Genomic DNA, 16073 nt, shown 5'->3' on the forward strand with positions numbered 1-16073 from the left:
GGAAGTTAAAGCTTGGTCACAAATGGTTCTTCCAAATTGACAATGACTCCAAGCATAATTCCAAAGTTGAGGCAAAATGGCTTAAGGACAACAAAGTCAAGGTATTGGAGTGGCCGTCACAAAGCCCTGACCTCAATCCCATTGAACATTTGTGGGCAGAACTGAATAAGCGTGTGCGAGCAAGGAGGCCTACATCCTGAATCAGTTACACTAGTTCTGTCAGGAGGAATGGGCCAAAATTCACCCAACTTATTGTGGGACGCTTGTGGAAGGCTATCCAAAACGTTTGACTCAAGTTAAACAATTTAAAGGCAATGCTACCAAATACTTATTGAGTGTATGTTAACTTCTAACCCACTGGGAATGTGATCAACAAAATAAAAGCTGAAATAAATGTACTCTTCTGTTTTTTCTGACATGTCACATTCTTAAAATAAAGTGGTGATCCTAACTGACCTAAGACTTGGAATTTTTACTAGGATTAAATGTGAGGAATTGTGAAAAACTGAGTTTAAATGTAGTTGGCTAAGGTGTATGTAAACTTTCGACTTCAACTGTATAATACCTGCGTAAGTAAGTACAAAGTATAAATCGTCAGCTTCTGAAAAGATTGTGGCAGGATTGACATATTTAAAGAAAAGTGAAACTCTTTAAGCAATTTCTATATAATTAGTTATTACCAAGTGAAAATACCTACAAACAAAAGAAGAGAACTCTAGTCAACTTTATTTCAACATGTAAAAAGACCTTACATGTCTGACAAAATAATAAGGATTATTTTTTTTTAGATTAATAATTAGATGAATTAGATTAAACAAAGATATATATAGGCCTACTCAAAAACATTAAATTACCTATTCTAGTGGTGACTCAAATAGTATGGTGAGTAGCTTAGATAGCTAGCTAATTTAGAAAAATTGGATTGTCTTTTTCGTCTCTTTTTAACATTACAAGTAACAATGGAAATCGACAACTCTGTCTCTGACTGTCTTCATCTGTTTCGTTCTTGTTTTATATTATTTTATTTTTAACCTTTATTTACCTAGGCAAGTCCGTTAAGAACAAATTCTTATTTACAATGACGGCCTACCAAAAGGCAAACTGCTTCCTGCGGGGATGTGGGCTGGGATATTTAAAAAAATATATAAAATAAAAATATATACATACGGTAAATACTATATAGGACAAAACACACATCACGACAAGATAGACAACACTACATAAAGAGAGACCTAATATAGCAAGGCAGCAACACATGACAACCCAGCATAAAACTGTCCAGTTTGAGTGTTTGTGTAACGGATTTCCTCCTCTTCGTCTGAGGAAGAGTAAGGATCAGACCAAAGCGCAGCGTGGTAAGTGTTCATGATGATTTTTAATTCAAACTCACTGACACTAAATACAATAAATGACAACGTGAATATACAAAACCGAAACAGTACCGTGTGGCCCAAACACTCACACGGAAACAAACACCCACAAACCAGAAGTGAAACCCAGGCTACCTAAGTATGATTCTCAATCAGACAGAACTAACGACACCTTTCTCTGATTGAGAACCATACTAGGCCGAACAGAAAAAAACAACATAGAAAAACAAACATAGACTGCCCACCCCAACTCACGCCCTGACCATACTAAAACAAAGAATAAAATAACAGAACTATGGTCAGAACGTGACAGTTTGTTGCAGCTTGTTCCTGACGTTAGCTGCAGCAAACTGCAAAGACGAGCGACCCAGGGATGTGTGTGCTTTGGGGACCTTTAACAGAATGTGACTGGCAGAACGGGTGTTGTATATGGAGGATAAGGATTTAGCTTGGAAAAAGGAATTCTTGGTAGCAGTAATCCCTCCAGGTAATTTTGGCCAAAATGAGGTTATAGGTTTGGAGTAGTGATCTGGTGCAAAGGCCATGCTGTAGCGGGTAGCATCCTGCATATGTCCCTGCCGAAAAATCCAAGTTTATTTAACTCCAAATCTATCCTTTTGTAAAACATGTTGAAAAATATGAGCGCTCACGTGTACCCACAGGAAGGCCATAAAGATCATCAAGGACAACAACCACCCGAGCCACTGCCTGTTCACCCCGCTATCATCCAGAAGGCGAGGTCAGTACAGGTGCATCAAAGCTGGGACCGAGAGACTGAAAAACAGCTTCTATCTCAAGGCCATCAGACTGTTAAACAGCCACCACTAACATTGAGTGGCTGCTGCCAACACACTGACTCAACTCCAGCCACTTTAATAATGGGAATTGATGGGAAATGATGTAAAATACATCACTAGCCACTTTAAACAATGCTACCTAATATAATGTTTACATACCCTACATTATTCATCTCATATGTATACGTATATACTGTACTCTATATCATCTACTGCATCCTTATGTAATACATGTATCACTAGCCACTTTAACTATGCCACTTTGTTTACATACTCATCTCATATGTATATACTGTACTCGATACCATCTACTGTATCTTGCTTAAGCTGCTCTGTACCATCACTCATTCATATATCTTTATGTACATATTCTTTATCCCCTTAGACTGTGTATAAGACAGTAGTTTTTTTTTGGAATTGTTAGTTAGATTACTTGTTGGATTATTACTGCATTGTCGGAACTAGAAGCACAAGCATTTCGCTACACTCGCATTAACATCTGCTAACCATGTGTATGTGACAAATAAAATTTGATTTGATTTGAAGTGTAGCATACCGGAGTCGCCTCCTCACTGTTGAAGTTGAGACTGGTGTTTTGCGGTTACTTTTTAATGAAGCTGCCAGTTGAGGACTTGAGAGGCATCGGTTTCTCAAACTAGACACTAATGTACTTGTCCTCTTGCTCAGTTGTGCACTGGGGCCTCCCACTCATCTTTCTATTCTGGTTAGGGCCAGTTTGTGCTGTTCTGTGAAGGGAGTAGTACATAGCGTTGTATGAGATCTTCAGATTCTTGGCAATTTCTCGCATGGAAGAGCCTTCATTTCTCAGAACAAGAATAGACTGACAAGTTTCAGAAGAAAGTTATTTGTTTCAGGCCATTTTGAGCCTGTAATCAAACCCACAAATGCTAAGGCTCCAGATACTCAACTAGTCTAAAGAAGGCCAGTTTTATTGCTTCTTTAATCGGGACAACAGTTTTCAGCTGTGCTAACATCATTGGAAAATGGTTTTCTAATGATCAATTAGCCATTTAAAATGATAAACTTGGATTAGCTAACACAACGTGCCATTGGAACACAGGAGTGATGGTTGCTGATAATGGGCCTCTGTACGCCTATGTAGATATTCCATGCAAATATATGTAGTTTCCAGCTACAATAGTCATTTACAACATTAACAATGTCTACACTGTATTTCTGATCAATTTGATGTTATTTTAATGGACAAAAAATGTGATTTTCTTTCAAAAACAAGGACATTTCTAAGTGACCCCAAACTTTTGAACGATAGTGTAGATACTATACATTACCCCTAATCATCATTATGATTTCTATAGTTTAGGCATATAGCTAGTTAGGCCTAGCTTGTTGTTGTATTATCCAGCTAGCAATAATAGTGCTCGTGTTGACACAAATAGCTAGCTAGCTAGCTAACATTAACATGCTGGGGATCTCACGTAATACCGTTGTGGTATGGATACCCTGAGAACAAGGTTCAGGGACGATAAGACTATTGAGCCCAGCTAACGTTAGCTAGATATTTAGCTAGCGAGTAGCAACCATAGCAAATTTGCCAGCTTTAGGTCGCTAGCTAGCTGGTCATGGTTAGAAAGCTAGCTAGAGCACTAGCTAGTCTAAAAATAAATAAACAGACCCCCCATGGGGAGCCAGGCGCAACCAATCAGAATGAGTTTTCCCCACAAAAAGGGCTTTATTACAGTCAGAAATACACCTTAGAACCCAACACTCAGACGATCCCTCAGGTGGAGAAGCCGGATGTGGAGGTTCTGGGCTGGCGTGGTTACACGTGGTCTGAGGTTGTGAGGCCGGTTGGACATACTGCCAAATTCTTTAAAATGACGTTGAAGGTGGCTTATGGTAGAGAAATTAACATTAAATTATCTGGCAACAGCTCTGGTGGACATTCCTGCAGTCAGCATGCCAATTGCATGCTCCCTCAAAACTTTGACATCTGTGGCATTGTGTTATGTGACAAAACTGTACATTTTAGAGTGACCTTTTATTGTCTCCAGCATAAGGTGCATCTGTGTAACGATCATGCTGTTTAATCAGCTTCTTGATATGCCACACCTGTCAGGTGGATGGATTATCTTGACAAAGGATAAAATGCTCACTAACAGGGATGTAAACAAATTTGTGCGCACATTTTGAGAGAATGTAAACCAGGTGTCCTGAAAAAATGGAGCGGCGATGGCTAGAAGGCCGGTGACATTGACAGTAACTTGACGCGCGGATCCAGCACCGCGCCTCGGGGACGACCCAGAGGACGAGGCGCAGGGAGATCCGGCTGGAGACGGTGGAACTCCCGTAGCATTTCAGGGTCCATCACGTCCGCCACCGGAACCCAGCACCTCTCCTCAGGACCATACCCCTCCCACTCCACAAAGTACTGAAGGCCCCTCGACCGACGCATCGAATCCAGGATGAAATGGATGGAGTACGCCGGGGCCCCCTCAATGTCCAGAGGGGGCAGAGGAACCTCCCTCACCTCAGACTCCTGGAGCGGACCAACCACCACCGGCCTGAGGAGAGACACATGGAATGAGGGGTTAATACGGTAATTGGGGAGAAGATGTAACCTGTAACACACCTCGTACACTCTCCTCAGGACTTTGAATGGCCCCACAAACCGCGGACCCAGCTTCCGGCAGGGCAGGCGGAGGGACAGGTTTCGGGTTGAGAGCCAGACCCGGTCCCCCGGCCTCACTGCGGTGAAAGTCCGCGCTGGTTTTTTGGCGCAGAGCAGCCTGTTGGAGGTGAACATGGGCGGCTTCCCATGTCTCTTCCGCGCGCCTGAACCAGTCATCCACCGCAGGAGTCCAGGTCTGACTCTGATGCCACGACGCCAGAAACGGTTGGTACCCCAATACGCACTGAAAGGGGGAAAGGTTAGTGGAGGAGTGGTGGACAGATCCACCAGTTGGTCAAAGGTGATGGTGGCATCCCTGCAGGCTAACTCCCGAAGGACATCCTCGCGCAGGCTGCATCTTTAATGGTCGATAAGGGCCCTGTCGTTCCATTCTGCTCCGGAGGCCAAGGTCCGAAATTCCAGGGCGAACTCCTGGACGCTCCTCGTCCCCTGCCTCAGGTGGAAGAACTGTTCACCCGCCGCTCTACCCGGGTGAACTCCTCGAAGTGGGTGAACTCCTCGAAGTGGTCCAACGCCGTATCTCCTTCCCCCCACACAGCGTTTGCCCACTCCAGAGCTCTCCCTGAAAGGCACGAGACGAGGGCGGAAACCCTCTCTCTTCCCGAGGGAGCTGGGTGAACGTTAGCCAGGTAGAGGTCCAGCTGTAACAGGAACCCCTGGCACCGTGCTGCCGTCCCATCATACTCCCTGGGAAGGGAGAGAGCATCCCACGGGGACCGGATACCATGGACCAATGTCTCTCCCAGCGGCCCATGGTCTGGACAACGCGATCCATCGTGGCGCCGAGATGTTGCAGCATCGCCACGTGTTCTCGGGCGTGGTCCTCAACTCCTTTGACCGGGGTACCCGCTCCTGCTGACTCCATGGGTGGTGTGGAATTCTGTCAGGGTTTTCGCTGCTGGTCATTCGAGTCAAGTGCAGGAGAGCAGAGAATAGGTGATCAGACAACTTTATTAGCCAAGAGCAATAAACAGACGGGTGCAAACAGCTACAACTCAAGCCAACCATCAAAAGTGACAAGCGCAAAATACTGTCAATAATATAACAATAAGGTTCACCAATAATTCCCCAAATAGGGTACAGGCGATGCCCAAGGTGAAAAACCAGACTGGCGCGATACAACAAACAAAAACAATTCCAAACAAAGACATGGGGGGGGAACAGAGGAATATATATATATATATGCAGTGTGATTAGGGAATGTAAACCAGGTGTGCGGGGAACAAGACAAAACAAATGGAACAATGAAAAATGGAGCGGCGATGGCTAGAAGGCTGGTGATGTTGACCGCCAACCGAACAAGGAGGGGAGTCGACTTCGGCGGAAGTCGTGACAATTGTGGCCTACAGGAAAAGGAGGACCGAGCACATCCCCATTCTCATCGACGGGGCTGTAGTGGAGCAGGTTGAGAGCTTCAAGTTCCTTGGTGTCCTCATCAACAACAAACTAGAATGGTCCAAACACACCAAAACAGTCGTGAAGAGGGCACGACAAAGCCTATTCCCCCTCAGGAAACTAAAAAGATTTGGCATGGGTCCTGAGATCCTCAAAAGGTTCTACAGCTGCAACATCGAGAGCATCCTGACTGGTTGCATCACTGCCTCGTACGGCAATTGCTCGACCTCCGACCGCAAAGCACTACAGAGGGTAGTGTGTACGTACCTCACAGTACCTCACTGGGGCTAAGCTGCCTGCCATCCAGGACCTCTACACCAGGCGGTGTGTCAGAGGAAGGCCCTAAAAATTGCATGGCAAGCGGTACCGGAGTGCCAAGTCTAGGACAAAAAGTTTTTACCCCCAAGCCATAAGACTCCTGAACAGGTAATCAAATGGTTACCCGGACTTTTTGAATTGTGTGCCCCCCCAACCCCTCTTTTACACTGCTGCTAATCTCTGTTTATCATATATGCATAGTCACTTTAACTATACAGTCATGTACATACTACCTCAATTGGCCCGACCAACCAGTGCTCCCGCACATTGGCTAACCGGGCTATCTACATTGTGTCCCACCACCCACCACCCGCCAACCCCTCTTTTACGCTGCTGCTACTCTCTGTTCATCATATATGCATAGTCACTTTAACCATATCTACATGTACATACTACCTCAATCAGCCTGACTAACTGGTGTCTGTATGTAACCTCGCTACTGTATATAGCCTCGCTACTGTTAATTTTCACTGTCTTTTTACTGTTGTTTTATTTCTTTACCTACCTATTGTTCACCTAATACCTTTTTTGCACTATTGGTTAGAGCCTGTAAGTAAGCGTTTCACTGTATACCTGTTGTATTCGGCACACGTGACAAATAAACTTTGATTTGATCCCCTGAACGCAGCACACTCTCCAGATCCCAATCACCTGAATTCTGATCACCTGTCCACACACCTGTATGTCATTTACACACACTATTTAATTCAATTCATTGCACCCCATCATTGTGAGGTATTGTTAATTTTTGTACACATTCTATTCGGAGCTCTGTTTATTTCCATATTAGTCCTCCCGTGTATCGTAGTTTTTTGCCTATTCCCTGCCTGTACTTTTGCCTATCAGATGTCCTGTCATCAACCTCTTGCCTGATCTCCCGGACTGCGTTATTAGCCTTTTCCCTGGCTGTACTGTTACCTTTTTGGATTCCCAGTGTATGACCTTCTGCCTGTCCCTAGATCCTGCTACCTGCCTCCTCCTGTGGTCCTTTACTAAATAAACACCTGCTGCGCCCTGTGCTTGAAACCAGCACTCTGTCTCCCATCATACTCAATACAGATAGCTTGCCATCGTCCATGTAAGATGTTGGGGAAAGGAAATCGAACGTTTATGCCATAGCACATACAGTATTCATATTTGGTAGTTGAGCAGTGCCGTTATCACATTCTACAGGCCGGATTATTGCGCTGGACTTTGAAGAGACTTGTCATAATGACGAAGTAATTTCAGCTGCAAATCGAAACTTAATGGAAAGCAGAGCGCAAGCTTTCAGTTTCATTTCTCTCTTCCTTTCGTATCTCTAGCAACAGATGTATTGATGTCAGTTGTCCAAATGCAGAGCCAATCAACAATCAGCTGGACAGCCCAGTCATTGTAGATAGCATATATATATAAAGCCCAGTGAGTAGACACGATCTCACAGACATACGTTTCGAAAAGCTACAGCTAAACTGTCCGTTTTGGAAACCCACTACTTCCCCTTGCTCAGAAGCAATGGATCTTCAGGAATGGGCCAGCATTCTCCAGAACACGATTGAGGAGCATGACATAGAGGACACCTGGAGCATTGAATTTGATAACACCATCATTCCTGATCACCCAGCGAGAGGTTGGCAGCAGTACATCAGTGGGGCATTTGCAAGGTAGGCTCTTTGAATAAAGTGTAAATAGACGTATATCAATTCAATTCAGAACATAGAAATATGTTTACAAATGTACAGTAAACTAAATTAAATTAAATGTTAAATTACTGTATTCAATGGGATAGGGATTTAATAGATTACATTCAGAATTAAGACATGAAATATACTTTAGTCGGGCAAAAAAGTATTTAGTCAGCCACCAATTGTGCAAGTTCTCCCACTTAAAAAGATGAGAGAGGCCTGTAATTTTCATCATAGGTACACTTCAACTCTGACAGACAAAATGAAAAAAAAAAAATCCAGAAAATCACATTGTAGGATTTTTAATGAATTTATTTGCAAATTATGGTGGAAAATAAGTATTGTATACTGTATATACTAACTTGTTATACTGAAATTAGATATTTACATACAGTTGATGTTGGAAGTTTACATACACTTAGGTTGGAGTCATTCACTCGTTTTTCAACCACTCCACAAATTTCTAGTTACCAAACTATAGTTTTGGCAAGTTGGTTAGGACATCTACTTTGTGCATGACACAAGTAATTTTTCCAACAATAGTTTACAGACAGATTATTTCACTTATAACTCACTGTATCACAATTCCAGTGGGCCAGAAGTTTACATATACTAAATTGACTGTGCATTAAACAGCTTGGAAAATTCCAGAAAATGTAATTGCTTTAGAAGCCTCTGATAGTCTAATTGACATAATTTGAGTCAATTGGAGGTGTACCTGTGGATGTATTTCAAGGCCTACCTTCAAACTCAGTGCCTCTTTGCTTGACATCATGGGAAAATCAAAAGAAATCAGCCAAGACCTCAGAAAAAAAAGTGTAGACCTCCACAAGTCTGGTTCATCCTTGGGAGCAATTTCCAAATGCCCGAAGGTACCACGTTCATCTGTACAAACAATAGTACGCCAGTATAAACACCATGGGACCACGCAGCCGTCATACCGCTCAGGAAGAAGACGCGCTCTGTCTCCTAGAGATGAACATACTTTGGTGTGAAAAGTGCAAATCAATCCCAGAACAACAGCAAAGGACCTTGTGAAATTGCTGGAGCAAACAGGTACAAAAGTATCTATATCCACAGTAAAACGAGGCCGCTCAGCAAGGAAAAAGCCACTGCTTCAAAACAGCCATAAAAAAGCCAGACTATGGTTTGCAACTGCACTTTTTGGAGAAATGTCCCCTGGTCTGATGAAACAAAAATAGAACCGTTTGGCCATAATGACCATCGTTATGTTTGGAGGAAAAAGGGCGGAGGTTTGCAAGCCGAAGAACACCATACCAACCGTGAAGCACGGGGGTAGCAGCATCATGTTGTGGGGATGCTTTGCTGCAGGAGGGACTGGTGCACTTTACAAAATAGATGGCATCATTACGTGGATATATTGAAGCAACATCTCAAGACATCAGTCAGGAAGTTAAAGCTTGGTCGCAAATGGGTCTTCCAAATGGACAATGACCCCAAGCATACTTCCAAAGTTGTGGCAAAATGGCTTAACCTTTCTGGCGCAGGCGTTCCGCTAGCGCCCCACCTCGACAACATCCGGTGAAATTGCAGAGCGCCAAATTCAAAATACAGAAATAGTCCGAATAAACATTCATAAAAAATACAAGTGTTATACATCGGCTTGAAGATTAACTTCTTGTTAATCCAGCCGCTTTGTCAGATTTCAAAAAGGCTTTACGGCGAAAGCATACCATGTGATTATCTGAGGATAGCGCCGCGGTTACAAAAGCATACAAACATTTTACAACCAAGTAAAGGAATTACAAAAGCCAGAAATAGCGATAAAATTAATCACTTACCTTTGAAGATCTTCATATGGTTGCAGTCACAAGAGCTACACTACTAAATGTTTGATAAAGTCCCGCTTTATATCCCAAAAACTCAGTTTTGTTGGCGCGTGTTCAGTAATCCACTGGCTCAAAGGAGGTCACAACATGCAGACGAAAACATCCTAATAGTACCGGTTTGTCGAAACATGTCAAACGATGTTTATAATTAATCCTCAGATTGTCAATTGTCTAAATAATCGATAATATTTCAACCGTACAATAGCGTATTCAATAGAAAGGAAAAACAACGAAGGGCGCACACTCCGTCATGCGCAAAACCAGCACTGCATGATTCTACAGTCCACTGAGAGAAAGGTCTCATTCTTCTTCATTTTTTCAGAAAACAAGCCTGAAACAATGTCTAAAGACTGACATCTAGTGGAAGCCATAGGAACTGCAATCTGGGTCGTAACCCATTAGATACCCTATAGGCATTCAATTGAAAATACCCACATAAAAAAAATCGCACTTCCTGGATGGATTTTCCTCAGGTTTTCGCCTGCCATATCAGTTCTGTTATACTCACAGACATTATTTTAACAGTTTTGGAAACGTTAGTGGTTTCTATCCGAATCTAAATGCATATCCTAGCTTCTGGGCCTGAGTAACGGGCAGTTTACTTTGGGCACGCTTTTCATCCAGACATCAACATTTTGCCCCCAAGCCATATTAAGGACAACAAAGTCAAGGTATTGGAGTGGCCATCACAAAGCCTGACCTCAATCCTATAGAAACTTTGTGGGCAGAACTGAAAAAGTGTGTACAAGCAAGGAGGCCTTCAAACTCAGTTACACCAGCTCTGTCAGGAGGAGTGGGCCAAAATTCACCCAACTTATTGTGGGAAGGTTGTGGAAGGATACCAGAAACGTTTGACCCAGGTTAAACAATTTAAAGGCAATGCTATCAAATACTAATTGAGTGTATGTAAACTTCTGACCCACTGGGAATGTGATGAAAGAAATAAAAGCTGAAATAAATAATTCCCTCTACTATTATTCTGACATTTCACATCCTTAAAATAAAGTGGTTATTCTAACTGACCTACCTTAAATGTCAGGAATTGTTAAAAACTGAGTTTAAATGTAGTTGGCTAAGGTGTATGTAAACCTCAGACTTCAACTGTATCACTTATCTCTCCCTGCAGGTTCATGTGCTCAAAGTGTAAGAGGACCTGGCCTTCGAAAAGAGTTCTGGTGGTGTTTCACATGCGTCTGTTGGAGGACAAGGGGATGGTTAAAGTGAAACGCTACAGACAGGAGTGCAAGAAGTGTGTACAGAGTACAATGGAGGAGCCTCATTTTAAGACAGAGAACATTGAGGTGCTGCTGGAGAAGCTTGTTGTGAAGATCCTCGTCAAGTGCTACCATAAGGACGCAGGCGAAAATAATAACCCATTCCATTTGGAAGGGAGGAGTGATGGACCCCATGAGGCTGCCCATTGTGAAGCCTGTAAACATGGCATCTGCAGACAGGTGACCACAAAAGAAACATAGAATGGAAAATATAGAAACATTTGGGAAATGTTCATTTCCTAAATGTATTGTATAATCAATGAACAATTTTGAGGAGAGTTGGATGTGGAACTGGATATAATACTGTAAAGATAATTGTATTTCCTGATGAAGCTGCAAAAACTATATCCTCTGAATCAAGGATGGGGGAAAAAAGAAGGCATTAACTGAATTGTCCACCATTTAATCCAGACAAAATGTACTTGTTTTTTTATACAAAAGTTGATAGTTGATTGAGAAAGTAGTTTCCGATATGCATTCTTTGCAATAATCTCTTACACTTTAAAAACGTTGAAAGAATTAATTCTATGGTGTACAAATCATATCCCATATGTCAGGTGATGACCTTTATGGTGCAGAGACGACTGGCTACAATGCAAATGCATACAAGCAAGGCAACATTGCTTTAGAAGCCCATTTGCATCCATTACAAATATTTGTGGGACTTTACACAGATCTTAGTGTGCAAAACATGACAACATTTTTATAATGTGTGTGTGTGTGTGTGTGTGTGTGTGTACTTTGCATATGGCATCAGCAGGGAGTAAAACAGCCTTTTATGATTTATAACTTTGAATCAAATGTCCTGACCTGCTATAAAACTGCTTTAAATATCTAATTTCACTGTTGTCAAGTTATTTCATCAGAAAAACAGATAGGAACAATGACTACGTACAACCAGGGGTTAAATTGGGCCAGGTCCCACCCAGTCCGAGACCCTGTACCTATGATCCAAATGAGAGGCAGGCAGAGCTGAGATCCGGTACCTTTCGTTAGCCTATTTGAATTATGTCATTTAAAAAAAAAATGGTTGTCCACGTTTTACATTTTTCACAGTCAACAACATGAGTGGGAAAAAGGTGCTTGTGGTTAATGCGTTTATAAGCATTACTAATAACATTACTAGAAGAAACCATGAACAGGACAAGAAGCAGAGTCCTGCCTAACCTAAAACTACAGGGGCTCTCTAATGTAAACCGGATCTCTTTCCTCCATTGCAAAAGCTTATAAGACTGTCCCACTTTAGCTACTCCATGCTGTCCTACTTCAGTTAGCTGTGGTTGGTGAAATGAGACAACAAAAATGACAGAATTACATTTTAACATAATATGGGCAACTTTTATGTATTTTAATGCACAAGCACAAGGTATGCACATATTCATCATAACATTTACATCACAGTTTGGCACTGTGTGTTATTCATGACAGTTTAATCATCTTAACATCAAAACAGAAAAAAAAAACAATGTCACTGATATTATTGTGCGCTTCGCCGGGTGAGCTTCCTGTTTGAAGCTTGCTTTGCCCGCCTCTCTGATGTCACAGTCTTATAGGCTTTTCCGATGGAGGAAAGACGTAATCAATAGTGTTTTTTTAACCGTGGGTTCGAGCCCACTTTGCATCAAGCTTTTTTTTTGTTGAAAAAACAATTCAATTTTTGTCATTGATGCTCGATTTCAAAACACATGTGACGAAGTGGATTATTATAATAATGCATAAACTGTAAAACATTGTAGTCCTGCATGTAAGTGTAACCTTCATAAGAATACACTAATGACAGTCAACTGTCTTCCTGAGTATGTATTCTTTTTTCGTTTTTGCTCAATCTGATTGGGTGGGCCTGGCAGGGCCTGGCTCCCCAGTGAGTGGGCCCTAGACCCCACAGTCCCACCCCATGCCTACCAGAGGAGGCTGGTGGGAGAAGCTATATGAGGACATGCCTATTGTAATGGCTAGAATGAAATAAATGGAATGGAGTCAAACGTGTGGTTTCCAGACATGCCGCCCACCAGCCTCCTCTGATGCCTACACCCCTGACATCGGTACCTATTTTACTCCAAGTCAAGCACGACACACTAACACAATAAATATACATCTACATTTCAACTCCACTTATGAGTCAACTCTAAATATATAACGTTATTCATGAACAAATCACTGTGTGCATGACTTTGTACTTAATAAAGCAATGTTTACTTTTCCGAAGACGACAGAAAAAGAGTTCCCACTTCTCCGAGTGCATCAAATTTATTTGAGCACGACATAAATACTCGCTCCCCTATTCCCCCAGGATTCAGGCATGCATAATAACAAATTAACATGCTATATTAATATATGAACCTGGTGAAATTCACAAAATACTATTAACAGCTGTTACATTCTGACAACCATTTGTCTCTTCGAGCTTGGTGAGAGCATGGTTGTCCTATTATTTTGCATACAACCTTCGCACAACATTCTGGGAACGGCACAGGATACCCAGCTAGCACATAATGTTCTGAGAACCATATGTTTCTTATATGGGAATTTCACTACTTCAGCATAATATATTCTGCAGGTTTCCTCATGGTTCTATTTCAAGTTATGTTCTCAGAACAATAAGAAAACTTTCCATAAAAACTACAAGAAAACATTAATATATTAATATGCATATAAAATAATATATAATATATATTATACATTAATATAATATATATATATAATACATTAATATTAATATGCAAAGAACCTTGTAAGAAATGTATCTAAAAACATCATTTTCCCAGCAATAAAACAAACTCTAGCATCTATCTCGTTAAATGTGTCCAGGTGTGTTGGCCGCCCCCACTAATTGGCCATACCTGATCTTAATGAGTGCTTGTTTCCTTTGAAATTGGGTTTATTTGAATAGACTAAAATGAACAGCTTTGTGTGAGTAAAAAAAACATGCCATACTAGCTCAATCCTGATGGGGCATTGGACTAATTCCATGGATAGAGAACAGAATATCACATTGACACTGTGCCACAAGGAAAAAAATGTGTTTGCATGATTAATGCCTAAAGAAATAATGTGTCCTATCTGTGTTTGGAGTTCAAAACAGTTAACTTTAGCTAGTAGTGTTATTGAAACATGTTCTCATAATGTAATTACCTTCAAATTACCTTTCATTTCCATTCTCAGAACCTTTAAACCCCCAGGGAAGCATAGTAGAACATTCTCAGTACCTTTAACCCCCCAGGGAAGCATAGTAAAACATTCTCAGAAGCTTTAACCCCCCAGGGAAACATAGTAAAACATTCTCAGAAGCTTTAACCCCCCCAGGGAAACATAGTAAAACATTCTCAGAACCTTTAACCCCCCAGGGAAGCATAGTAAAACATTCTCAGAACCTTTCAACCCCCAGGGAAACATAGTAAAACATTCTCAGAACCTTTAAACCCCCAGGGAAACATAGTAAAACATTCTCAGAACCTTTAAACCCCCAGGGAAGCATAGTAAAACATTCTCAGAACCTTTAAACCCCCAGGGAAGCATAGTAAAACATTCTCAGAACCTTTAAACCCCCAGGGAAGCATAGTAAAACATTCTCAGAACCTTTAAACCCCCAGGGAAGCATAGTAAAACATTCTCAGAACCTTTAAACCCCAGGGAAGCATAGTAAAACATTCTCAGAACCTTTAAACCCCATTATCAGAACCTTTAAACCCCAGGAAGCATAGTAAAACATTCTCAGAACCTTTAAACCCCAGGGAAGCATAGTAAAACATTCTCAGAACCTTTAAACCCCAGGGAAGCATAGTAAAACATTATCAGAACCTTTAAACCCCAGGGAAGCATAGTAAAACGTTCTCAGAACCTTTAAACCCTCAGGGAAGCATAGTAAAACATTCTCAGAACCTTTAAACCCTCAGGGAAGCATAGAACCTAAAACATTCTTCAGAACCTTTAAACCCCAGGGAAACATAGTAAAACATTCTCAGAACCTTTAAACCCCAGGGAAACATAGTAAAACATTCTCAGAACCTTTAAACCCCCAGGGAAACATAGTAAAACATTCTCAGAACCTTTAAACCCCAGGGAAACATAGTAAAACATTCTCAGAACCTTTAAACCCCAGGGAAACATAGTAAAACATTCTCAGAACCTTTAAACCCAAGGGAAACATAGTAAAACATTCTCAGAACCTTTAAACCCCAGGGAAACATAGTAAAACATTCTCAGAACCTTTAAACCCAAGGGAAACATAGTAAAACATTCTCAGAACCTTTAAACCCCAGGGAAACATAGTAAAACATTCTCAGAACCTTCAAACCCCCAGGGAAACATAGTAAAACATTCTCAGAACCTTTAAACCCAAGGGAAACATAGTAAAACATTCTCAGAACCTTTAAACCCAAGGGAAACATAGTAAAACATTCTCAGAACCTTTAAACCCCAGGGAAACATAGTAAAACATTCTCAGAACCTTTAAATCCCAGGGAAACATAGTAAAACATTCTCAGAACCTTTAAACCCCAGGGAAGCATAGTAAAACGTTCTCAGAACCTTTAAACCCTCAGGGAAGCATAGTAAAACATTCTCAGCACCTTTAAACCCCAGGGAAACATAGTAAAACATTCTCAGAACCTTTAAACCCCAGGGAAACATAGTGAAACATTCTCAGAACCTTTAAACCCAAGGGAAACATAGTAAAACATTCTCAGAACCTTTAAACCCCAGGGAAACATAGTAAAACATTCTCAGAACCTTTAA

The 16073-nt window shown here is 41.5% G+C and overlaps 1 protein-coding gene across 1 annotated transcript; it reads left to right on the forward strand.

The window, feature by feature from the left end:
* Positions 1 to 7849: 7849 nt before the first annotated feature.
* Positions 7850 to 12177, forward strand: LOC112251974 (receptor-transporting protein 3). The gene is made up of 2 exons (XM_024422841.2): positions 7850 to 8194; positions 11192 to 12177. Exons 1-2 carry the CDS (start codon positions 8046 to 8048, stop codon positions 11538 to 11540), a joined length of 498 nt encoding a protein of 165 aa, XP_024278609.1. The 5' UTR covers positions 7850 to 8045; the 3' UTR covers positions 11541 to 12177.
* The last annotated feature ends 3896 nt before the right edge of the window (positions 12178 to 16073 follow it).

Source organism: Oncorhynchus tshawytscha, linkage group LG06, assembly GCF_018296145.1.
Source record: "Oncorhynchus tshawytscha isolate Ot180627B linkage group LG06, Otsh_v2.0, whole genome shotgun sequence".
Taxonomy (NCBI): Eukaryota; Metazoa; Chordata; class Actinopteri; order Salmoniformes; family Salmonidae; genus Oncorhynchus; species Oncorhynchus tshawytscha.